At 47.1% G+C, this 26,651-nt stretch overlaps 1 protein-coding gene across 1 annotated transcript in view; it reads right to left on the reverse strand.

The window, feature by feature from the left end:
* The window catches only part of SLC1A4 (solute carrier family 1 member 4), a 253,524-nt gene extending 227,092 nt beyond the window's left edge, over positions 1-26,432 (reverse strand). Inside the window, exon 1 of the mRNA XM_086927601.1 lies at positions 24,577-26,432. Coding sequence (XP_086783727.1) covers positions 24,577-25,100 — 524 coding nt within the window. The 5' untranslated portion in view covers positions 25,101-26,432. The remainder of the gene's footprint in view (positions 1-24,576) is intronic.
* Positions 26,433-26,651: the final 219 nt, after the last annotated feature.

The raw sequence follows: 26,651 nt of genomic DNA on the forward strand, positions 1-26,651 counted from the left end.
GTTTATCCGGCTCTTCTCCTTGGCAAAGGTCCTTTTGCTTTCCCAGAAGTGAACTAAAAGTCTTGGGTCTGGGCCCCTCTTTTTATACACAAAAATCCTTAGTTCTATGAAGGCAGAGAGTGTCTGTAACCAGCCAAAAAAAACAGTTCTGTGGGGCACTTTGCAAGTACATAACAACCTCCATTGTCAGTGTGAGCCCTGGCTCCAGACACACCACAGGGGGGCAAAGCCGTCATTGTGGATGGCAGACACAGCCCTATTCAGGTGAAGGTGCTACTCCTCCCACCACTCCAAATGCAGACCATGCCTATTCAGCCGAGCCCTGACTCATCAGATTTCTGGAACCACTGCCCCTCTACAGTCCCTGTCATCCAAAAACCAGACATGTAATACACAAACCTAGCAGAGGCACACTGGATGGTTAGGCAAGAAAATAGCCTTGCAATAGTGAAAAATGAAATTGGCAGTATTTTAATTTCAGGACATGGCACACACATCAGGGCATGTCCTACCTTTCACATACAATGCACCATGCCCACAGGGGTACCTTGGGCCTACCTTAGAGGTGACTAATATGTAGAAAAGGGAAGGTTTAGGGACTGGCAAGTGTGTACACTTGCTAAGTCGACATGGCAGTCCCAGACTGCACACAGACTCTGCAATGGCAGGCCTGAGTCACATTTTACAAGCTGCTTCTGTGGGTGGCACAATCAGTGGTGCAAGTCCACTGTCAGCATTTGATTTATAGGCCCTGGGCACATATAGAGCACTGTACCAGGGTCTGACAAGTAAATCAAATAGCCAATCATGGAAACACTAATCCATAACACACTTTACAAAAGAGAGAATATGCACTTTAGCACTGATCAGCAGTAGTAAAGTGCCCAGAGTCATAAAACCAACAACAGGTCAGAAAAAATAAAGTAGGAAGGCAAAAAGTTCCAGGATGACCCTGAAAAAAGGGCCAAGTCCAACAACTGTCAAGTAGATTTTTCACTAAATAAAGGGCATAATGCAAACCGCTTAGCCACAGTGTGAGAGATAAAGGGCAGCAGTTAAAACTAACGGAAAAAAGTCAGTGAACAGTAATAAGACTCAAGAATGTCCTGTATGCATAAAACAGCCTCTTTGAAGTATTTATCACTCCATTATTACAGAGCAGGACTACTCTGAGTGGCAAGGAATCCCGAGTTTCAGTTACAAATGACAACCCATATTCCTAACAGAGCAGCATATATTCACAGATTAAAATAAAAGTGTATCTGGCTATGTGCTTACTGCTTTAAATAGAACAGACTAGAAATTTTGTTAAAAAGTCAACGCTCCCAAAAGTGCTGGACAGTGACCAGATTACTTATCCGTGATCTTTATTAATCCACTTCTCTCTTCTTGTACCAAAACTTTTATTTGAGTTTCACTCCCATTCCCTGTAACTGTCACTACCCTCTCCATGTCACTTCCCTCTCTATTGCTATGAAATTTTACACCATCCTTTTAATCCCCAATACCCCATTTCTGCTTCTTTAAACTCCTAAAGCCATTATTAGATTGCTGATGAAGGCGTTAAGGAATTTTGTAAGTACTGGGAAAAGGAATGAAGAATCGAAGCAATGAAGATTACCAGTAGGAAATCCACTTATGCTCATCTCCTTCCTCATCCTATTACTTACTTATCTCTGGACATACCCCAGCAGTATGTCTTCATGGCGGTTTACTGAACCTCTGAAACAGACAAACCAAAGAAAACAAACAGTGCAGAAGCCCTCCTAGCACCCCCCCTACCTGAGTGAAAGTAAAAAAAAACTGAGATATTTGTCATTCAACGTAAATCAATATGGCATTATGGGGCAGCTTCATTAGAGAGAATCTCCCTATCAGAGCAGAATTCATTATTCTGGGAACATTCATCCTGTAATGTAAAATGAAAAGTGGAAGGAGTAGCCCACAAATCAGCTTTGCAAATGTCCACAATCAATGCACCAGCCTTTTCTGTTTAAGAGGCGGCCATACCCTTGGTACAACAGGCCTGCAAAGATCCAGGGAAATTCCCTGCCAGCATCTAAATAGGCTAGATAAATATCTGACCTAATCCCTCTACCTACAGCAGCCTTAGAAGATTACAACTTCTGTTTGCTGTTCCAAAGTTTACAAAAAGGTTGTCAGCCAGTCTTTATTCAGGGATTCTTTGAAGATACATTTTTAGAACTCCTGCTTTAACCAGAAATTCATTATCTGCTTCTGCCAAGGAACCTACACTCAAAGAATAATTATCTCCTGCTTCTTATGAAAGGCTGAATGTATCTTTAGTAAAAAAATGAAAAACGCCTCAAATACAGAACAGTTTCACAAAAATCTTCAAAAATAGGTGGCGACAAAGTAGAGAACCCAATTCATCAATTCTCACTGCAGTAATGGCAACAAAGAACAATACCTTGATAGTTACATTTTTGTCTTACGCTTCTCCTAGAGGCTCGCAGACAGTCCTCAACCAAAACAGATAGAATCATGAAAAGATCTCAATATAACTACATAACTTTGATCTTTGACCTTAACATGTCAAATCCCTTAAATAGTCTTGGCATAAGTGGTTCAGTCGATGATAACTCACACCTAAGTAGAACGGACAGCCTTAATTACTGAACAAAGAAGCCTCAAGGTAGAGATGGACAGATATTTTCTCAAGAGTATATTTTATAGCAGAGACATTATTTGTCCAACTTCACTTATCAAAAAAGACCAATGCTAGTTTTTACTCATGGCGCTTCTTCTAGAGGCCTTCACTGACAGAGAAACTGATAGAGAAAGGCTGTGTGTACAGCACACACATTTATTTGACCGGACATCTCTTCTTTTGTTACTACATTTTCTTGTTTAAGCCACCATGATAGAGGATTTCAAGTGTACTCTGACCAGAATATGAACGTGTATGATCCCAGACCGTTGCTGAAGAATATGCAGAACAATCTGGCCTAGGTGACAATGTGCCCATGGGACAATAAACAATGTTGCTGCCTGAGAACCAAAAAGATGGAAATATGTTTCCAAAATGTCTCTCTCCATAAAAACACAATGATTAGATCACCCTGATACTATAAATACCATAATAGCCTAGGCACAAAGCCATTCTCTCACTGGAGTTTCTGACTTTGACACTGAAAGTCCCTAGTGATTCCTCAGCTTCACTCTCTGGACTAAAAGAAGAAAAACCTTCTCCAGATCTGACCTGAACCGTTTCCTAATGTACTCCATGATCTAAGAAGGGATTATATGTGACTTAGGCAGTCTGATCAAAAATCCGAACTTCTAGAGAACCTGAATTGTTATGCTGACTCAAGTAGCCCTGCACTTTTCGTGCAAACCGAAATCGTTTCCCACTAACCAGGCGAGAGTCACTTTTCTAATTTATTATCTGGCAGGGAACGCCGCCCAATGGGCTGTGCCGTTGATGAGCCGAGACGACCCCCTCCTGCATGACTGGGAATCCTTCCAAGAAGAGTTTGTAAAGGTGTTTGACAGGAGAGCGGATTCATACACGGCAGACAGGGAGCTGCTGGAGTTACGTCAGGTCAGCACTGGGCTTGTACGCTATATGAATTTGTTACGACGTTTGGTGTCAGAGACCAAGTGGCCTACAGCGAAACAAGCGGCGCTCTTTCATCAAGGTCTGAGCGAGGAATTGAAGGACGTAATAGCCCAAATCGACCCTTAACCTGCAACATGTGAGGATCTCCTCAGCTTTGTCCTTCGTCTGGAGCATAGGCTGGGTGAACGCCGGGGCGATCACAAGAAAAAATACAAAGATCTGCCATTACACGGGCCTGCAGGGTCAATGGATCAACCTCCTTCCACTCGCACAGAACCCATGGACAAAGGGGCGATAAGAGCCAGCCTGACGGCCACTAAAAAGGAGTCACGCCACAAACAAGGCCTATGCCTTTACTGTGGCAAGAAAGGCCACTTCGTAAGGGAGTGTCCGGTTAAACTGAAGACGGGTCGCTTCAGGAATCCAAGAATGACAACAGCAACCGTCAATGGCGTGGCGGAAAACTGAAGGACTCCAGGAAAAGAGAAGGGGTTTCTGGGAGTCGTTGTTTTATCCCTTCCTTGCAGCTGATGAAGCCTCTAAGCCAGAGACATCTGTTCATATCCATTCGCCTTCTGGTTCGGGCGGAGTGGGTTTCGGTGGAAGCTATGGTGGACTCTGGAGCCACGGGACTCTTTATGGATGCAGAGGAAGCCCATCGCATAAACATCGATCTTCTAACCAAGGAAGTATCGGAGGAGGTCTTTGCAGTAGATGGGCGAAGATTGGCCTCAGGGCCCATCAAGCAACACACCGGGGATGTTCGAGGGAGGTACGGAAAGGAGCACATGGAGGTCATCGAGTTCAGCATCATCCAATGTGAAACAGGATGGTTCCTTGGTTCAAGCAAATATTTAGTTGATCTGTCAATTCAGATCTGTGTCCTGAAGAGACGGAAAAGGCATGGTAGCCTGAAGTATCTCGATCACCGAACGTGGAGCAGCACCACGTTCGGTGATCGAGATACTTCAGGCTACCATCCTGTTTCACATTCTGAGACGAAACGCGTTGGCTAAAAAAGAAAAAAAAATCTGTTGTAAAATTTGATCTTTTTTATCTACTTTTGAATATCACAATAAAGAATTGAAAGTTAACTTCATTCAAGTCCGGACCTGTTCATTATGGAATTTATTTTGCTGATTGACTGAAAGACACAAAAGACTGTTAAAGATACTTCTTGATGGGTGCTGATTCCATATCTTGTGTCTATTAAGATGTGTTCGTTGACACCCAAGCCGAAGTGCTACCCCCACACCGGATCTATGACTGCCAGATCGACTTGGTTCCGGGGGCGAGTGTACCCAGTGGACGACTGTATGCGCTGTCAGAACCCGAGAATGTACACTTACGCTCATACTTGGACAAGATGTTAAGTCTTGGATTCATACACCCCTCTAAATCCCCGGCAGTCACTCCCCTGTTCTTCATCCCTAAGGCCAAAGGAGAACTCCGCGCCTGTGTGGACTTCAGGGCCCTCAACGCCATCACCGTAAAAAAACGGTACCCCTTGCCCCTCATCAACGTGTTGTTAGAGCAAGTAAAGACGGCCAGGATCTATACCGAACTAGACCTGAAGCGGGCATACCACCTAGTGCGCATGAGAACGGGGGACGAATGGAAGACGGCGTTCAAGACCTCGTTCGGGTTATAGGAATACATGGTGATGCTGTTTGGGCTATGCAACGCCCCTGCAGCGTTTCAGTTTTTTCTGAACGACGTACTACACGAACTCCTGGATGTCTACATCGTGGTTTATATTGACGATATCCTGGTGTATTCCAACGATGAGGAAGAACACATACATCATGTTTCTACCATGTTGAAGATCCTGCGGGAGAACCAGTTATTCTGTAAACTCAGCAAGTTCGACTTCCATGTCAAATCTGGGGAATTCCTGGGAGTCATGTTGAGCCCAGATGGTCAGACGATGGCGGAAAGAAAAGTCAAGGCGGAAAAAGAGTGGCCGCCCCCTAGGAACGTCAAGGAGGTCCAAGGTTTCGTAGGCTTTGACAATTTTTACAGACTGTTCATTGATGGGTTTTCGGGATTGGCAGCCCCTATCACGCAGCCACTGAGAAAATCGCAGGCGTTTATATGGACCCCTGAGGTGGGGAAAGCCTTTTCTGCACTGAAAGACGCATTCGAAACCGCGCCTGTGTTGGCTCATCCTAACACGGACCTTCCGTTCATAGTCGAGGCGGACGCTTCGGACGTGGCTCTGAGGGCCATCCTGTTGCAAAGACATTCTGGATCTGGTGTGCTCCATCCGGTGGCCTTCATGTCTAGGAAACTGAATGAGGCCGAGAGGAATTACCATATAGCCGAGAAAGAGCTGTTGGCCATCAAGGACGCGTTCTCAGAGTGGAGACATCTCCTGATGGGGGCTAAACATGTGGTTTCTGTCTTCACGGACCACAGAAACCTCCAATTCATGACAGCGGCCAGACATCTCTCACCACGGCAGATGCGGTGGATGCTTTTTTTCTCTGGTTTCAACGTTGTTATCACGTACAGGCCTGGTGCAGATAACAGGAAAGCGGATGCTCTTTCCCGCCAGTCAGCGATCCCGACACCCCTCCCAGCGCCGGTGAACTCGATCATCCACCCCGAGAAATTGATTGGGGCGATACAGCCTGGCAACTTCCTAAAGAAGGGTGTTCTCACGTTCGAGTGAAAAAAATGGCTACTTCACCACGCGGAGTGGCAGGTGAAGGATGGGATCCCTATGAAGGGGTGTTGCATCCTGTTACCCACTCCAAGACTTCGAAAACAAGCGTTTAGGTGGTGTCATGAGTCGCCTAGTGCGGGCCATCTGGGGCCAGAGAAAACAGCGGAATACCTCTCGCGAAAGTTTTGGTGGCCTAGTCTACGGAACGACGTGAAGAATGGGTCGCTTCCTGCGACGTCTGCGCCGCCATGAAAACCGATCATCGCAGACCACAAGGTTTGCTACAACCCCTTCCAACTCCCTTGAGACCATGGGAGAACATTTCCCTAGATTTCATAGTGGGGCTACCTGTGGACCAAGGGTATACCGCCGTTCTAGTGGTTGTCGACTACCTCACCAAGATGGGGCACTTCATACCCTTTAAGGGGGTGCCATCAGCCGGACGGCAGGCCTCTGTGTTGTTGAAGGAGGTGGTAAGGCTACACGGTCTGCCCAGCGTGATTGTGTCGGACAGAGGATCTCAGTTCACAGCAAGGTTCTGGAAAACCTGGTGCTCCTCGTTACACGTTACATCCGCATTGTCCACAGGCTACCACCCCCAAACGGATGGCCAAACGGAGAGACTCAACCAAACCCTCAAACAGTACTTGCGCTGTTTCATCGATCAGGGTAAGGAGGAATGGGTTGAGCAGCTATGGCTTGCCGAAATAGCCTACAACAAAGCCACTCATAGTTCCACCAAGGTGTCACCGTTTTACGGCAATTACGGACACCATCCTCGCTTTCTCCCGTTGGTGCACCCGGCTGGGAACACAGGCCTGCCCGAGACGACCAGGAGAACAGCCCACATCAAGGAAACGGTGCTGCGCACCCAAAGGTGTCTGGCGGAATCCAAGGCAAGGTACAAGACACAGGCGGATCGGCATAGGAGACCTGGTCCGTTGTACAAAGCAGGGGACTATGTGTGCGTTTCGTCCCGCAATATGCACTTCCGGAAACACAGTCTATTTCATCCAAAGTTCATAGACCCCTATCGTATCGAAAAGTGCATCAGCCCGGTGAACAGGAGGCTTTCATTGCCCTCTTCCATGCGGGTCCATCCTGTGTTCCACATATCTCTGCTGAAACCTTCGGTCTCCAGGAGGCCCCCGTCAACCGTGGCCATTCAGGGGGATGCTGATCGTGAATACGAGATTGAGGGCATTCGCGATTCTAAGTGGAAGAGGGACAAGCTGTGGTACCTTGTTGAGTAGAAGGGGTTTGGTCCAGAGGAGCAGTCGTGGGAACCTGTCTCTGGTGTGTCGGCGCCGCGTCTGGTAGCTGCTTCCCACAGGAAGTATCCTGCGAAGCCTGACCCTTGTGGGGCCCCTGTGTGAGGAGGGATGTACTGTCATGGTTCGTGGGGGTACGGAGCAGCAAGCGGTACAATAACAACCTGTACCGTAATAGCGGGCGGAAACGGAACTACAATTCCCAGCAGCGGCCCCGAACGAACTACAAATCCCGAAATGCTGTGCGCGGTGCATGCGCACGCCAGGAAGCGCATAAAACAATGGCGGCCGCCTGGAACAGTGTTGGATATTGTCGAGCTGGAGCCGATGTATGAGGAATCGCCATGAGGTAAGGAACAGCGTTCCTTTTTCAACATCCTGCCAGAGCGTGCCGAGGTGCGGGTGATCTAGCGAGTCGAGGGCTGCTCCTACGCGACCCGCCCGGAGAGTGAGTACTCTGGGGAAATTGTTGTGGGTCTAGCTGGGGCGATTGATTATCATTGCCGGACTGCACGGGAATCAAGTGCAAGTCGAGCGGCTGCTCCTGCGCGTCCCGTCATCAGTATAAATACACTCGAGGGCATTAATACTGACATACTATGAAGGTCTTATAACGAGGAAGCCTCATACAGTGTTCCTATCAGCTTAAGGATCACAGAACTGCACAGGTCAAGAAGACAGTCATAGTTGGGGGAGCCGAGGTCTCTCGCTCCCCCAACTATGACTGTCCGCTGTGGCCAGCAATGCCACTAGGGTGGCATTGCTGGCCACAGCGTATCACTGTACCCCTCGTTGGCGAGTGCCGGTGCCGGCATTCTTGCGGGGGACGGTTAGACCAGGTATTTACCGGTCACTATTGTTACTGGACAGACAAGCTCGAGTGGCGTTGTTGGCCATTTCTTAGCACACTGTCCTCCGTTGGCGCGTGCCAGGAACGGCATTCATGCGGAGGACGGTGTGAGTACATAAGGTTTATGTAGGGTGACTAGAACCTGGTTCTTATTAGTTCATGACATTGGAGAGCTTTATCTGGAGCATTATTGTTATTCCAATAAAGCCTTATTTCTACTTCTGGTCTGTTGGTGCTTTATTGCTGTATTATAGGTCTGTGGTCTTGGTTCTACGGCCAGAACTCAATCCTGAGGTCAGCCAGGGATTACATTAAGTTTCAAGTTAACCTGGCAAGGTTATCTGAGTTTAGAGATAATTGGGCTCAAGAAAGAGGAGCCTAAAAAGACATTCTTGCATTATTGTAACTTTCTTTTGAACACAAAGCTAGAGAAGTGTATTTAGCCTAAATCAAGGATGGAGAGAGACTAATGGCTTGAGCCCAAGAACAGTTTGTGTACGAGAGGATGCTGCCTGCAAAGCGGGGATGTACAGTGACCCGTTTTGGATTATTTATTATTTATAAATGCCAAAGCTCATTACAACTGTTTCATTGAGAACTGTTTGTCTCTACGAGAGATCAGTGAGTTTGGAAAGGCATTCCTGGCCTGAATAGGGACCTTTAAGGAAGCATATATGAAGAAAGAGACATGATCACCTAAGAGATAGACCAGCACCACTATATCCACTCACAACAGATAAAAAGGATGTTTACTGTTTACAATTTGATGTGATGTGGTTAGAGTTAAAAGAACTGTGAGATCCAATACCCGTCAGCCAAGAGATTACTAAAGTTGTGATCGTCCTTCTTCCAGGCCTCCCTCCCTGCAGTACCCTCCCAAATTTCCTTCCATTCATCTGGCCACTTTGATACTCTGTGAAGTAATAATCAGCGTCAATGCTGCCAGAAGTTGGACTTGGGAGGTACTGTTCCAGGAGTCCAACTTACAGAAGCTGTGACAATTTCAATAGTTGTATTTACTGTTTGATACAGCCACAGTTTGTTGAGTTCTACTTTGATGCAGTGTAGTTTATAGTTGTCTGTTTTTTGTGACAGTTGTTTTAGTAAGCATTATAGCTGCTCGTAGGCTGGCAGCCCATCAGGTTGTCGATTTGCTTTTTGAATCTGACTCCAAAAATGACTTTGAAACTGACTCTGCATCTGAGGTAGAGGACCAAGTGCAAGATTATAGCAGTGAATTTTCTGTCCAAGACGAATGATCTAATGTTGATTCCACTATTAGCACTGATGACGTTGCCTTCATCACGGAGACCTGGATGAACGCCTCCTCAGCGCCCGACATCGCCATCGCCATCCCAGAAGACTACAAGATCACCCGGAGGGACCGCAACGCCAACCAGGTGGGAGGAGGCATCGCCATCATCCACAGGAACACCATCCGCATCACGACCAGTACCGACAACACCCCACCCTCCGCCGAACACCTGCATTTCCAGATCCACACCAACCCGAAGACCACCCTCAGAGGCACCCTGATCTACCGACCTCCGGGACCACGCACTCAATTCAGCGAGGACATCGCCGACTTCGTCAGCCCGCATGCCCTCCCCTCCGCTGACTACATCCTCCTGGGGGACTTCAACTTCCACCTGGAGAACAACAACGACTGCAACACCAGCACCCTGCTCGACAACCTCGCCAACCTTGGACTCAAGCAGCTGGTGTCCACCCCCACCCACCTCGCCGGACACACACTCAACGCCATCTTCTCATCCAGCAAAGACATCGCCTTCAGCCACGCCACAGAACTCCACTGGACGGACCACAGATGCATCCACTTCACCTTCAGAAGAACGACGATCCACCACCACCAGCAACAGGTTGCCCGAAGAAGCTGGAACAAGATCACAGCCAACCAGCTCGCCGCTTCCCTGAGCCAGCACCCTCCGGCCAGCTCAGCGAACCCCAGCCAGGCCGCCGACAACCTCTCGAGGTGGATCAGCAAATGCGCAGACGAACTCGCCCCTCTGAGGATCCCGCCCAGCAGACCCGGCAGTAAGAGAGCCCCATGGTTCACCGACGAACTCAAGAGCTCCAAGAAGAACTGCCGAGCCCTCGAGACAGCCTGGAGAAAGGAACCCACGCCGGACAACAGGACCACCCTCAAGCTCGCCACCCGGAAACACCACCAACTGATCCGCACCGCCAAGAAAACGGCTTTCAAGAACCGACTGGACAACAACGCACACAACTGCAAGGAACTCTTCAACATCGTGAAAGAGCTCTCCAACCCCAACGCCGGAAACAACGACATCACCCCATCGCAAGACCTCTGCAACTCCCTCGCCTCCTACTTCCACAACAAGATCGCGGACATACACAACAGCTTCAGCACTCAACCGACGCACGCCACGACCGCAGCAACGCCGCCCACCACCACCCTCCGCGCCTGGACCCCGGTCAACACCGAAGACACCGTCCGCATGATGAACTCCGTCCACTCCGGATCTCCGACCGACCCCTGCCCTCACCACGTCTTCACCAAAGCCGACGCTGTCATCGCACCCCACCTGCGGGACATTATCAACACCTCATTCGACACCGCCACCTTCCCCGAGAGCTGGAAGCACGCCGAACTCAGCGCTCTACTCAAGAAACCTACAGCAGACCCCAGCGAACTCAAGAATTACCGCCCCATCTCTCTACTCCCGTTTCCAGCCAAAGTCATCGAGAAGACCGTCAACAAGCAGCTGGCCGCCTTCCTCGAGACGAATGGATCCCTCGACCCATCGCAGTCCGGATTCCGTGCCAACCACAGCACCGAGACCGCCCTCATCGCCGCCACCGACGACATCCGAGCCCTGATGGACAACGGAGAAACAGCGGCCCTCATCCTCCTAGACCTCTCCGCGGCTTTCGACACGGTCTGCCACCGCACCCTAGTGCAGCGCCTCAGCAACGCCGGAATCCAGGAGAAGGCACTGGAATGGATCGTCTCCTTCCTCGACGGAAGAACACAGAGAGTCCGCCTACCACCGTACAAGTCAGAGGCCACCGAAGTCATCTGCGGCGTCCCTCAAGGATCCTCGCTGAGCCCTACTCTCTTCAACGTCTACATGAGCCCCCTCGCGGCCATCGCACGCCAACACAACCTCAACATAATCTCCTACGCCGACGACACCCAGCTGATCCTCTCCCTGACCAACGACCCCGCCGCCGCCAGAGCCAACCTGCACGAAGGGATGAAAGAGGTAGCCGAGTGGATGACGACGAGCCGCCTGAAACTGAACTCAGACAAGACGGAGGTCCTCATCCTGGGCTCCTCGCCCTCCACCTGGGACGACTCCTGGTGGCCCCCCGCCCTGGGCACCGCACCCAAACCGACGAACCACGCACGCAACCTGGGCTTCATCCTGGACTCCTCCCTCTCCATGACCAGGCAAGTCAACGCCGTCTCCTCGTCGTGCTTCAACATCCTGCGCATGCTTCGGAAGATCTTCTGGTGGATCCCCACGGAGACCAGGAAGACCGTCACCCAGGCCCTCGTCACCAGCCGACTGGACTACGGCAACGCACTCTACGCCGGAACCACCGCCAAGATCCAGAAGAGACTCCAGCGCATCCAGAACGCCTCAGCCAGACTCATCCTCGACATCCCACGGAACAGCCACATCTCCGGACACCTGAGAGACCTGCACTGGCTCCCCGTCAACAAAAGAATCACCTTCCGGCTCCTCACCCACGCACACAAAGCCCTACACGATCAAGGCCCGAGCTACCTCAACAACCGAATCAACTTCTACGCTCCCAAACGCCACCTCCGACCTGCCAGCCACGCCCTCGCCGCCGTCCCACGCATCCGTAGAGCCACTACAGGAGGAAGGTCCTTCTCCTACCTGGCCGCCAAGACCTGGAACTCCCTCCCGGCCGACCTGCGCCTGACCCAAGACCACCTCTCCTTCAGGAAGAAGCCCAAGACCTGGCTGTTCGAGCAGTAGCGGCACCCCCCCCACCCCCCAAGCGCCTTGAAACCCTACGGGTAGGTAGTGCGCTCTATAAATGTCTTTGATTGATTGATTGATTGATTGAAGTGCCTCCTTTAGAGGAAGACATTGATGTGCCTGGAGTGAAGCATGAGCAAGCTGAATTGCAGCCAATGACTGGATTGCTTCGCACTGGAAGTGGTGAACCCTGTGTTGCCCCTAACATGGTGCAGCCTCTTTTGCATGACTGTAGTGGTGTTTAAAGGGGTAGAGTTAATACAGAGGGATTTTTGCCTATGAATTTCTTCCAGCTCTTTACTGATGATGTATTTTTCAATTACACTGTTGAGCAGGGCAATTTATTTCTAGACAAGTTTTTGATGGGCAACAATGCCACACATAAGACCCACTCTACCTGATGTACTACTACAAATCTCCATGAGATGAAACAGAAAGGCAACTTTAATATTTTCAGCATTGCTATGAAATTTTTGTTTTGACACATTGGTACCAATTGTTTCATGTGTTTAGTAACCGTTGTTATGCATGCACACATAGTTAGTTTTTCGTCTACTAACAACAGGTGTTATTTTAAATTTGAAAATCAAAAAAAAGTATTGGCTGCCTTCAGTTGATTTTTTCTGTATCTGCTTTTTGTGTATTATCTGTTAATTCTGGGAGGGTTTTAGAAACGGAAGTGGCATGGAGCTTCATGGTGATGTCTGTGTGGTGGGTGGAACGCAGAGTGTCTGCTGGTGGCTGACAGGTGGTGTATATAGTGGCGGTTGATTTGTGTGTAAGTGTGTGTAGTTGTGGTTAACTGGTGGTGTGTGTGTAGTGATGGCTGACTGGCATGCCGTGTATGTGTGTGTTTGTGTGTGTCTGTTGTGGTGGTTTAAAAGCGGTGTGTGTGTAGTGATGGTTGACTGATGATGTGTGAGTCTGTGTGGTGGCAGCTGGCTGTGTGTTTAGTGACTTGCTAGTGGTGTGTTTGTAAGTTGGTTGACATAGGGTGATTAGTGGAATGATTAGTGTGCCAGTCCTGTGGGGGTGTGATGGCGAAAAGTGCTTAATTAGTGTTGTTTGTTGATATGAGCATTGTAATATGGGCTAGCAGCTTGCGGTGTGAATGGCTTTGTGTGTGTAACACATGAAAGGCATGTGAATGGCCTTGTAGAGCGGCTGATGCCTTGATGTGGCTTTACAAATCACAAGTTGTGAGTCATATGTTAAGTATTATGAACTTTCAATTATCATATTAACAGTAATTTCTGTGTTTTCCTTTTTGTGAAATCATTTGTTAATAAAATTTACATTACGAACTTTTTACTCGTCTGTGTGCCAAATCCAACCAGAATGAGTATGAACTTGGGTACTGAGGAATAATATTTGTCTTTTCTGACTTTCACTGCCAGGGTGTACATTGTCTCTAGGGTACCTACTAACCCAAGATATTTTACCAGGGGGCTACAAAGTGATGTGCCTCACATGGATCTTACGAGGCGTTCCTAGCCAGAAACCGTTGCAAACATCACACAGTAGCTAAAACACACACTTTTCTTATGTGGGTGAAAGAACTGGAATCAGCGAGAAGCCATAAATACCCTACCACCCTGCATTCCCCCAGGTCTCCCAATAAAATGGTATCTCTCTTATGTAAGTGGGCAGAGCACCCGCAATAGGAAAAGACTCAAAGCGCAGTGTGTAGACATCATCATTTCCTATGTAAAATTACTTGATCTGGCAATCCAGGTAGCTGAGATATTTGGCCCAAGTAGAGCGGCCACCAGGGAAGCATACCAAACCCATATATTTCTGAAAAATGGGAGTCCTGGGTTTTGTGAATCGCATAGATCCTGCAACGTTTTCCTACCCACAATGCCCTGCAAAGCTCAAACTTTGCTTACAATTGCACATTTTCTTTCCATTTCTGAGACGTACAGATCAAGACTTGCAGGGATCACCAAATATTCTACAACTCAGCATTCCCCAATTTGTCCCACTAAAACAATATCTCACTTGTGTGGTTGGGCCTACTCCCTGGAACAGGAACAGATTAAACCAGGGTCAATGTAAGTCGCCTGGTGAGAACTCCTATTGATTCTGGTTTGATCAGTTACTGTGAAATTTGCAATATGCAGATCTAGGCTGCCAGAAGACTTTTCTGCACATATAGTCAATCTTACTAAAGTGAGTCACAATCCATAGGACAAGTGGGGAAAGCATTACAATTCAATTAGGCAAACATGATTTGTACCACTAAACTCTCTGGTGACGGATGTGAGGACAAAATATTTGACATAGACGTCTCAGACTTATGGCAATTGTTTGATTTGCCTGTGGAATGCAGGGCCCGAGAAGGGCTTCTTCCAGGTAGTCAGAACTGGCCTCAAGAACTCGACAATGAAAGCCAGCAAAGCTTCCAGAGCTGCACAATTTCAGTCCAACTGTTGTAACTTGCTTTATGCTTTTGCTGAATGTATGTATGTAACAGTGCTCAAATGTGTCAATTACAAGAGACAAACCTATACATTAACTTAGCTACACTAAGAAAGCTGATCTTGCGTTGGTGCATCCAGCAGGGCTCTGTAATGTGCCCTAAGATACAAGTGCTGTTCTTTGCTGGGAAAGTCTTACATTATATAGGGGGATAAGAAAGTCATGCCTTTACAGTAGTTGAGGCGGACGTGAGAGATCTCTGCAAGAACTCTTACTCTCACCTCACACCTGTGCCCCAGATACATCATGACATCAGAAGTGATTCATGACAAACTGCTTCAAATAGTTAGCAGGTGGCTTAGTTATGAACTTGCCAATATACACATTGAGACTGCATTATCATACTGGTTACAAACAGAAATGGTCATTAGGTTTACCCCATGTGATGTACAGAAATCAACAGCTGACAGTGAGTAGCAAATCATACTACGTTTCGATACTCCTTGGGTTATAAGCAATAGCACACATAAATAACAAAATGTAGAAAGGACATAACTATGGCTAGCTAAATCAAGTTTACTTAAAGGCTCACATCTCTCTAATTCCATAAGTGACATTCTTGCATGTACCTGTAACACTTGTGGACCATCAATCTACTCCAGATTTTGTTAGGGGAATGGGGCCACAAATGCCAGCGCATTTCATAAAACCGAATTCACATTCTATGGCATTGAAATGATAATGCATAGCAATCAGGTTAATGGAACAGTTTTCGATTTTATTTTTATTTTTAATAATTTGTAAAGCATGGAGTCATAGCCTGAATTGAAAATTGGTGTCAAATTAAAACAACAGTCTTGTCACCAGCAGCACCAAAAAGACGGTCTATTGAAGGAAAGAGATTTGACAGCCTTTCTGAAGGCCAAGAAGACATGTAAATGTTTAATATTAAGGTGCTTAAGCTCAATCATCAAACAGGGACCATCTGTAGTTTTACAGTCAAAAACAGGAATAATCAAGGAACATAATTTGCTCATGTCAACTCTAAGGTAAAAATGGTGACTGCTAGATAGAGGTGCAAGATCCTGAAGACATCCGAAGACTATACAAATGTATTTTATAGGACTCAAAGATCTTGACCGGAGACAGTGAAGAGAATTTCATAATTTAGAGACATAATCTCTCCTTAGTCTAAAGATGAGCCGAACAGCCACATGTTCAGGGTGTTTGTAGGGGCTGCTGCTTGTAGGCCGGGAATCCAGTATGCAAAGGATTGCCACAGTCATGTTCTGAGTTAATTACTCCTTTGTTATCACCAGGAGTGTGGACCTCTCTCTGTCAATCTGAAATCTCAGACAGGAGCCGGGTGTTTGGCATCCACAAAGAAACTACTCACATTGTAGATTTCCAAAATAAGTCCTAGTGGTCCTCAATCACTCCTACAGCTTGTCCACACAGGAAAAAAAGTCTTCTGAAGAAAGTGTCTTGGGAATGTGCATTTGCCTACTTGATTTCCTTTTTCTTTTTTTCCACTTTGAAAAAGTTTCCTAGGCGGATAGACATGTTCACTAAACGAAACACTGTGGTCTTCTAGAGACTTTTCTCACTTTGGGAACACTTTTACTCAAACCTTTTCTTTTTTTAAAGATTTACTTGTTTCCATGATGGGAAATGCCATGCAAATTCTATGCGAATACCCATGAAGCTCCAACTTCATGAGTATGCGAAGCATTATCCATAGCAGCCGTATAACATTTCCCTGACTTTTACTTATCTAACTCCTGCATGTAAACCTAGGGCTGTTGAAAATTCAACATACTTGCAGCTTTTCTCCCATGATAAATGGAACTCTCAGTTAAATTATTAACCAAATCTAGATTCTGTGAATTAGGATTTGACATTTCCGGTGCTCTTTAAACTTCGTTTCATGCCTAACTGGCACTAAAATGTGAAAAGAAAGTTGCGAATTGGAGCCCTGGATTTCAGACAATCAAGAAAGGAATCACTATGTGGAACTTTAAGGGCTAGGTGTACGAAGTAAATCACTTTTTCTAATATATGAAAGTCTTTTAGAGTTTCATCAGTGATTCCTAGTGGGTCACAAATAGACCTACCTCATGCATACTAATGAGGTAGGTCGCAATTTGCGACTCACTAGGATTCACTGCCAACAAAGGGATGCTGGCCTGCTGGGGTAAGCAGACAACCATGTCTACGACTGCTTTTAAATAAAGCATTTTTTAATGCAGATCATTTTGCTTAAAGGAGAATGGAATACGAGTAAAAAGAAAAGAATGAAACTTTTAATTTCATTTTTTAAGAGTAGGCAGTGGATTTTGTGACCACTGCCTGCTTTATAAAAACATGTTTTAACCATTTTCTTTCCTTCCTTTGAGTTGAAGGTAAATTGTCAATGTTTTGCAACCACATTTTGGTCGCCCTAAACACTTCCCATCCAAATACAGAATCACAAAACTCAAACTGCGATTCGGTAACAACTGAATCATGATTTGGGCTTTGTACATCACAAAAGGTATTTTTGCAGTCGCAAACAGCCTAATTCTGCAAATTGGGCCGTTTGAGAACGCAAACATTATTCATACATCTAGCCCTTAGTGAGCCTGGCAAAGCAGTCAGGGTTGGGCGATAGGCAGCCTCTTGTCTTCAACAGGACAACATATCCAAGAGCAACAGAAAAGTAGCCCCCCCTTCAAAACATGTGCAGGGCCTCACGCCTGAGGGATGAGGGGGCTTATTTTAAATCCTGCTGACTTCTGTGGTTGAACTGAGGGTATGATTACATTTTTCCCACAGCAGGTCACCCAGCTCTGGTTGAACTATTTTCTCACATAAAGTGGTATGCATCACCACCTCTGACCGGGAGTCAGAACTAATCTACGCGATGGCTTTTATTAAATTCTTAGGAGTGCCTAAAAGATAGGCATGTGCATGAACCTCACAATGAATGCATCATGACAAAAAGTAGATCGCAATCCTAATAATATAAATACAACTCATTATAAAATTGATCATTTAATTAAAAAAAATTGTACAAAAGATAGTAACTGCACAAAAAGTTTCAAATACTTCACATTTTGGTGCGTGTTTCATTTTTGAGAAATATTTCATTTTAGATCTTTACTCTTAATATACGTAACATGAAAGACGCATCAAAAACTCTATATATTTGTTAGAAAAAGGAACTTGATCAAGACATTCAAGGCCCTGTTCTGAGTGCGATTATTATTATGGAACACAAAATGTGCCTGGTTAAATAAAGTTTGAGCCCAGTTCGGGTTGGTTGTTGTACCAATTGATAATTTTTAGTTTTTTTAAAAGGAGAATAATGTTCAAAAGTAGTATTTGCAAACATATGTGTGCAGCCTACCCCTATGGCACTGTTCTGCCTGTGCAAGTGCTATAGTCAGGACCAGAAGGAAAGAGTTCGCGCGAAACTCAGCAATTGCGCACAATTAGATTTAATCGCCTGGAATGGACTAAGTGAAAACCGGGCACCTACATCTTTTAGGTCTGGTTTTCAACTCTATTCCCAACTTGAAATAACCACTAACATGTGAATTTTACCAATGACGCTGACAAATATGGTGACTACACATTTTCACTATATGTCCTTCTGCCCGATACTAAGGTTTTCAACGACAGTTCTGAATTATAAGCAAAACACTGTTAAAACCTAATTCGCTTATGGGCACCCCTGCACATCATAAAATGGCAACTAAAACATTTTAGGGAAAAGTCCATCCCTTTCAGAAAAAGTTATATATTCATATATGTATGGGTACTGTTTGTGTATGTCCTAACATATGCACATTACATACATGTACCAAAAAAGTCGCAAACATGAGTATTGTGGGGGGAAAACCCAATTTACATTGCATTACCTTTGCATCTCCCTCTGACACTCCCTTGGAACATCTACTTGTAGAAAGAAACCCACTCTGAGATTACATGTGTGCTATGTGTGCATGCTTTCTGTACATGGCTCACTTGTAGAACACACTTACTTTTAGCAAATCACGCACAGCAAACACATGCCATAGACCTAAAAAACTCTTTTATATGTTGCCAGCTCTGCAAGTCGAGTGACTTGAATCATCCACTCGACCCTTGTACAACAGACAGAAACATTAAGCAACGGTGCAATGTATTTTTCACTCATCTGTGTAGTACTCATGCACTAATCCACCGATAAGTGAATGATGAAGAAAGATAAAGTGAACTCTACAGCATAAAACTACTGGTAATTCGTATTCCCCAGACAGTGTAAATGGACTAGTACAGTGGGACACAATACATGTGCACACCTGAAAAGGAAATCCAAGTATCCCAAAACAAAACGTAAATAGGATCTAAGAGCAGACACTGAATTTTACAAGCTATTTCCTTTTCAGAGCAATCCCTGAAAAATATTAGACAATTATTCCCTCTCCTTGGTCGATGAGGAAAATTACTTAGGGCTAGATGTACGACCCTTTTTATCGGTTGCCAACGGGAAATCGTCCCGTTTGCGACCATTAAAAAGGGTTGTGGTATGTACAAACCCTATTTTGCGAGTCAGTAACCTATTACCGATTCGCAAAATAGGATTTGCGAGTCACTATTAGAAAGGGGTGTACCAAGGGCATCGCTTCCTAATAGCGAGTCACACTGATATATACAATTGTTTTGCGACAGCAAATTCGGTCACAAAACAATCCAGTTACCACTTACTTCAAGTAGGTGGTACGCCAGTCGCAAACAGGAAGGGGTCCTAAGTGGACTGCTTCCCTTTTGTGAATGTATGCGAAAATATTTATTAAGAGCAGGCAGTGGTCCGTCCACTGATTGCCCTTAAAAAATTCAAAGAAAACTTTTCATATTTTTTTTAAACGCATCCCGTTTTCCTTTAAAATTTAAAAAGCAAACACAGACATGGTGGTCTGCTGTCGTCCCCAGCAAGCCACCAAACCTGTGAAAAGTGAGAATCCTATGGGGTCTCAAATTGCGAACTACCTCATTAATATTAATAAGGTAGGTTCAACCCCCATTAGGAATCCTAAACAGTGTCTGACACACTGTTATACATTCCATTATGTAAGTCGCAAATTGCGAGTTGGAAAACGCCACAATTTGCCACTTTAATGGTCGTACATCTGGCCCTAGATTCTAAAATGCACTGGCTGCTTCAGTAATGAATTCTTACTTACCAGTAATGTTCATTAACCCCGATTAGGAGTCCTCCTTGTCCCAATCCTAACAAATGAGGCGTCTCGCCTTCCACGATGTTTCATGTACACGCTAATTCAGTAAAAAACTGTTTTTTAACAGTAGCTAACTAGTAGCGTATGTCTTTCTTCTCTTTTTACAACACGAAGGTTATAATTAACTCCCCACTCTGCCTCCTGTCGTATTAGTGAGATCTTACCTGGGCGCGACTATGGCTTCCCTCCAGTACTCGTCCTCTAGCTGCCCAAGGTCCCAGGACCGTTTCTCCCTTGCCTTTAGCAATAAGTCTGCTTGATGATGTACCAGTGTTTGGTAGAGGACTGAGTTTACGGGTTTTAATATCCGTGAGTACGATTTTCGCATCCAGGGGGTGAATATGCCGGTATTCCAAAGGTAGGTGGCAGGTACGGTGTGAGTGGATGCCGAAGCTGGAGGAAATGGAAAATCTTGTATTAGATACTCTGCCTGTAGCTCCGTGAAGGACTTAATAGTTGCATTTGTGGGCACATCTCCTAGCGTTGTTATGCCTATGGTGTTCCATTTAGCAAAGTTGCAGAGTGTGGACACTTGGGAAAGTCTGGTTCCCTTCCATAGCGGGATCTCCATTGTGAGCCTATTAGCCCATCTTGCAGCTTTTGTGCTGCTCTCCAAACAGTCAGCACCACTCAAGTAGAAGCAGGTAAAGAGCCAGGCAGATCGCCGCCGTACAACAAGTGTGGGAGACAGTCATGACCCATTACCCAGACCTACACTGCACAAGCTGGGTGTTTGAACCTCTCAAACCACCAGTCGTTGAGCACTAGACGGTGTGCAGCTCTGTAATATGACATCAGGTGTGGGTCTCAACCAAAGCCACTCTGAGTCTTCCGCCGTTTGAAGTTGACGAAGATCAGCCAAGTGTTGCAGCGTATGCTGGTAAGATAACAGGTTTTGCTACAACAGATCGTTCGGCTGGTGGATCTTCTCTTCCTCCATCCAGGCCATCTTCTCCAGCCCCCTACACTATCAGGCCTTACTGCGCCTGAAGGCCGCAGATAAAGTACAGGAAGAAATCTGATGGTGGCTTTCCCATATGGACGTTTGGAATGGGAGATCGATTTTTGTATCCACCCTAGACCTCGTGATATAATCTAAAGCCAGCTGGTTGGGATAGGGCGCTCAATGTGCAGATTTCTCTACTGGAGATTTGTGGTCTTCAAATAAACAGAAGTTACATATAAACTGTCTGGAACTTTTAGACAGTTCCTTTACGGTCCGCTGTTGGACCAAGGACTTGATTCAGTTGTGTGTGCTCCTGAAAATGGATAACGTCTCTGCAGTCTGCTATATCAATCCTTTGGGAGGCACTCGGTCCAAGAGTCTTTCCAACCTTGCGACCAGTATTTGGCAGTATTACCTGGACCGTTAGGATATCGGTCATGGAAAAGTACCTACCTGGTCAGGCGAAATAAGTACTGGATTACCAATGGTCACTCGAATCTAGAAGTCTCAAGCTTGGTTTGCATTTCTACTGAAACTTTCTTGGGATTCTCCAATCCAAATCCCCCTGTTTCCATCGCTCCTCCTCAATCCAGATCAGATTCCTCGCCAGATGGTTATGAACGGTTTACTCTCACTAATGGTAGGCAAATTACAGGGGACCATGTTTGGTCCCTGGCCTTTTTGTGCCAATCTAACACTTTCTTGTCAAAAGCATCGGCCGGCAGTACAACTAAGTGTTATAGATCCACATGGATCCGGTGAACCCTTTAGTGTTTGCGACAAAGTCTCGATCCTGTGGCTGCTGATGGAGTTCATGTTCTTAATTTCCTAGCTAGCATGGTGATGGACGGACTGGTATATCGCACTATTAATTCCTTTCGCTCAGCTATTTCGGCTGGACATATGTCGGTGGAGGGCTCCCCAATGGGGGGGAACACCTGTCAGTGTATATCCTCCTTCGGGGGATCAGTCTATCCCTTCCCCCAGAACCTCGTTACTCTGCACTTTGGGACGTCAACCAAGTGTTGAACTTGTTTTTGTACCAAGTGTTGAATTTGTTTTTGCCCTGGCAACCTAACAGTTTCTTGTCCAGAAAGGAATTGTCAACTAAGCTGGCTGTGCTACTCTGTCTTGTATCTTGTTGAAGGGTCTCGGATGTGCGTGCCTTGGATATTTGAGGCAGGACCTTCTCATCTTCTGGGGTATCGTTCACTGTAAGCAGAATGACGACGTGTAAATACCAGGGTCATTTTCCTTATCTGGCGTTTCCAGAGTTCCCAAAATTGTGTGTGGTGCAATGCCAAAAGGCATACAAGGAGAAGTCTGCGGAATTTCACCCTCCAGGTGAACGTCAACTCCTCATTGCCCTGCGGAAAACGCATAAGGCGGTATCTTCCCCCACTATTACTCGATGGGTGATGCAGGAAGCCGGTACTGACTTTTCCCTCTTTGGTGTGCATTCTGAGTGCTGTACCATGGCCTCAAAGGCTTTCAGTGTGTGTGAAAGTGTGAGGAGGTTATTAATGCAGGAGACTGGTCTTCGGAGTCTACATTTAAGAGATTTTATTTCATGCTGATATTGGATATGGCTTATCCGGTAGTGAGCAAGCTTTGAACTAGAATAATCCTCCGGTCACAACATAGAATGAAAGATTTCCTAGCAATACTAACTGAAAGTTTTAATCTATTAAGGACTCGGAGGAGAGGATTATCTCATCCGGTCAGATATAAACTGAAGACCCTCTTCACCAAATGTAAGTATTGAGTTTTATTATGCTCACTTCAGCATATGTGAATATTGTATGCTTTCAAGGTTCTCTGGACGTAACTGCTGATTTTCCGCAGGTTGTTACAATTAGTCATATTATCCGACTAAAATTACGCTCTCTTTATTGGGACGGACACGGGTAAACAGGACGGGTGAGGACAGAGTACTGGCATGACTTGCGAGAAAAGAGGCCGAGGGAACACATAGATGATGGACTATATTGTGGGCTGCTGATGCCTGATTGGCTGTTACACTGAACTGTTCCTACACTGGATGTTACTGTTTTTGCTTCATTCCAAAGGCTTCATGGGAATTGTAGTTTGTTGTAATAAAGTTCTGAAATGGCTGCAATTGAATAAAGTGAAGAAAGGATAGCATAATCTTCACTTTAGTAGAATTGAAAATTTCCGTGATGATAGCTACGAAATTTTTCATTGTCTGCTACAGTTACAAAAAAGCGGTACAAAAGGGGGTGGTGATGGACAGAGCATCTGAATCAATCAAACACTCACACCCAGTCAAAGGATCTGGGTTTAATCCATCACCGTTCTTTAGCCCACTCTGCCACCCCAGTTCAGACATGGCTATATGCAAATCAGTCTGACCCTGTGCCTCATGGGAACAGTCCAGCCCGAACTGCCAAGCCATGTCTTCCTTGGACCGGAAACAAGCTTCCGAGGACCGGTTTCTGGCATTCCAGCCGTCTTCAGCTCGGCTTGCTTGAATCCAGTGGCAAAGTGAGCAAGGGACTCACGTCTGAGCACACCCTGCCACACTTATCGCGGCCAAAAGCGGTACAAAAGGGGGTGGTGATGGACGGAGCATCTGAATCAATCAAACACTCACACCCAGTCAAAAGATCTGGGTTTAATCCATCACCGTTCTTTAGCCCACTCTGCCACCCCGGTTCAGACATGGCTTTATGCAAATCAATCTGACCCTGTGCCTCATGGGAACAGTCCAGCCCGAACTGCCGAGCCATGTCTTCCCTGGACCGGAAACAAGCTTCCAAGGACCATTTTCTGGCATTCCAGCCGTCGTCAGCCCGGCTTGCTTAAATCCAGTGGCAAAGTGAGCAAGGGACTCACGTCTGAGCATACCCTGCCACACTTCCACTCACGTCTGAGCATACACTGCCACACTTATGGAAGTGTGGCAGGGTATGCTCAGAAGTGAGTCCCTTGCTCACTTTGCAACTGGATTCAAGCAAGCCGGGCTGACGACGGCTGGAATGCCAGAAACCGGTCCTCGGAAGCTTGTTTCCGGTCCAGGGAAGACATGGCTTGGCAGTTACACAAAGGCGTGAATTTCCCAATGTGTTTTACTTCAGTGTTTTGAGAATCACTGTCCACTAGGAGATGCAAAAAGGCATGCTGTCTACACGGCCTAACGTTTAGTTTTTATGTTTGTGCATATTGTTCTACATTTTCGATGAGCAGGTGCAGTCAGTCGTAACACGAAATTTACAGAAAGCCAATTCATTTTCTTTGAAATTGCTCAAACTGCAAAAGAAAGTTAAAGAGTGTGGCAGTATTTTGAAATTCTCATACTGAATCGCTCACAAGTTCAGGTTCAAACTACTTATTTTTGCATACCACGCAAGATCTATTTCAGATTTCCTCTTTTTGGTTGATTATTTGGATTTAATACTAATACTTCTTCTGTGCCACCTTTTCACTCTCCCTGGCTTGTTTCTCCCTCTGATCCATTGTTCACACCCAGCCCCACAAGTAAGCAAACTTTTAATCGCAAATTGCGATTCACAAATCATATTATGTGACAGAAGAAATAATTAAACAGGGGTTACCTGATGAGGTCGAGGAAGGAGTCGACGGTTTCCTTTCTGGTGGGCACCGTGTCCTCCAGTCCCAGGGTGTTAGAGTTGAGGGCGGCGGCGCCCGCCCCAGGCCGGATGATGAACCCCAGGGCTACGGCCAGGGCTGAGGCCAGCAGGGTGGTCCCCAGGAAGTAGCCCACCGCGATGGCCCCCAGCCGGCCCAAAGAGCGGGTGTCGAGGCTGGCGGCGCCGGAGACCAGGCTGCACACCACTAGGGGCAGGATGATCATCCGCAGCATGCGCAGCAGCAGCTCGCCGGGGAAGGAGAAGTGCGCCATCTGCGCCCGGGACAGGTGCATGCCGCGCACCGCCGCGCCCAGGCCCATGCCCACCAGCACCCCGGACACCGTCAGGATCACGATGGTGTTCCGTCTCAGGAAGGGGAGGCAGCGCCGCCGCCAGCAGCCCGGTCGCTCATCTCGTACCAGGGCTTGAGCGGAGGAACTGTCGGGCTCGGCGGCGGCGTGACCGTTCATCTCCGGCCTCTTCTCCATGTGCCCGCGGGCTGACAGAGGGGCTTCCCGAGTGCTGCGCGGCGGTGCGCTCACGGGAGCCGCAGGGGGTGCGGCCTGTAACCGTTGAGGAGGGTAGGGGCGGCGTGGTGGGTCTCTCAGGGTAGGCCTGGATGGGGCTTTCTGAGGGAACGGTAGTCAACTGGGCCCTTCAGGGAGCTTCCTCAGGTGTCTGCGGGGGGCACTCTGAGGAGTTTTCAGGGGGCAGGTGAATGTAAGGGGGCTGTTGTACGGTGGCTGTCAGAGGATGTGTGTCAAGGGGCTCTGAAGCGGGTGAAAGGTCCAGTCAGAAGAAGAGAGCCGGGACTTCAAGGGGGTCCACGGAGGCCCCTCGGAGTCAATATTCAGGTGCCTCTCCGAAAGGATTATGGACTGCAGGGGGCTTCTGTAGGACTGTGCAGTGTCTTCTTGGGGTTCTCCGAGGGCATGTATTTGGGCCCCAAAGAGGGAATGTGTTCTAAGATGAGTATGACTTTCTGAGTTGTAAGGAAATCGTCTCGGTGGGGTTGTGATTGGGCCTCGCCTAACGAGTATTCAAGAGGTCTCTTTGAAATGTGCAAAAAGTTATCGGTGAGGATGTGCAAGGACCTTCGTTGGGATGGCTAAGGAGTTCTCGATGGCTTGTGAAGGGTCCTCTGTATTGGCAATATGCATCAGGTACTATAAGTGAATACACGGGGTTTTTAGAGGCGGCCGGTAGCCCAAGTAAGTGCAGTGGGGCTTCTCGGTGGATATCCAGAGGTTTAATTTGTGGTGTACAGAAGAATCTACCGGGACCTGTCAGTGTTAAAAAAGTACAGCGGCTGCGTCTGAGGGAATGTCAGCTTTTTGGAGGGTCTGAATGAGGAGGGGGCAGGAGATTGCACGTGGGTATGGGATTCTGTTGGTGCTTTGAGGGACCTACCAATCAGTGCCAGGAAGACGCATGGGCATGAAGTTAGGGTATGCAGTTTTTTGTAAGGGTATGCTGGTGGCCGCTATATATGTATGCGCTGATGGGGCGTTTCCGTGGTGATCGCAGGGGGGGGGGGGGGGGGGGGGGGGTTCGGGAGGATGAGCTCTTTTTGGTGGCTTGCAGTGGGCAGAGGCTTTATGCAAGCTTGTGCTGGGAGTCTCGCTGTCGGGGGTGGAAGGCAGTAGTTGTAGTTGCCTCTGCGCTGGTGCTATAGTAGTCGTCAGTGCACTGGACAGCGTGGCCAGGGAGTGCCAGGAAATGTGCTGTCCAGTGCTGTGTGCTGCCGACGCCGAGTGCTCCGGAGAAGAGCGCCAGTCAATACTACGAGCCACGCTGATGCAACCCAGACTCTCCGCCTCCCAGAGGGGCTCAGGAAGGGAAAGCCCTCCTACTACAGAGGGCGTTCACTACTGTCGAGCCACCCCTGGCCCGCCTACTTCGTGGGATTCTTCAGGCCAAAGGGGCCGTTGCCCCGCCTGCTGATGCTTCTCTGCCAGCTAAGGAAGGCAGCACATCCCTATTGATAAGTCCCAAATCCGCAGCGCCTAGATAGCATCAAATTCGGCTTCTGCTTTGTG

This window comes from Lissotriton vulgaris, chromosome 6 (genome assembly GCF_964263255.1).
Source record: "Lissotriton vulgaris chromosome 6, aLisVul1.2, whole genome shotgun sequence".
Classification (NCBI taxonomy): domain Eukaryota; kingdom Metazoa; phylum Chordata; class Amphibia; order Caudata; family Salamandridae; genus Lissotriton; species Lissotriton vulgaris.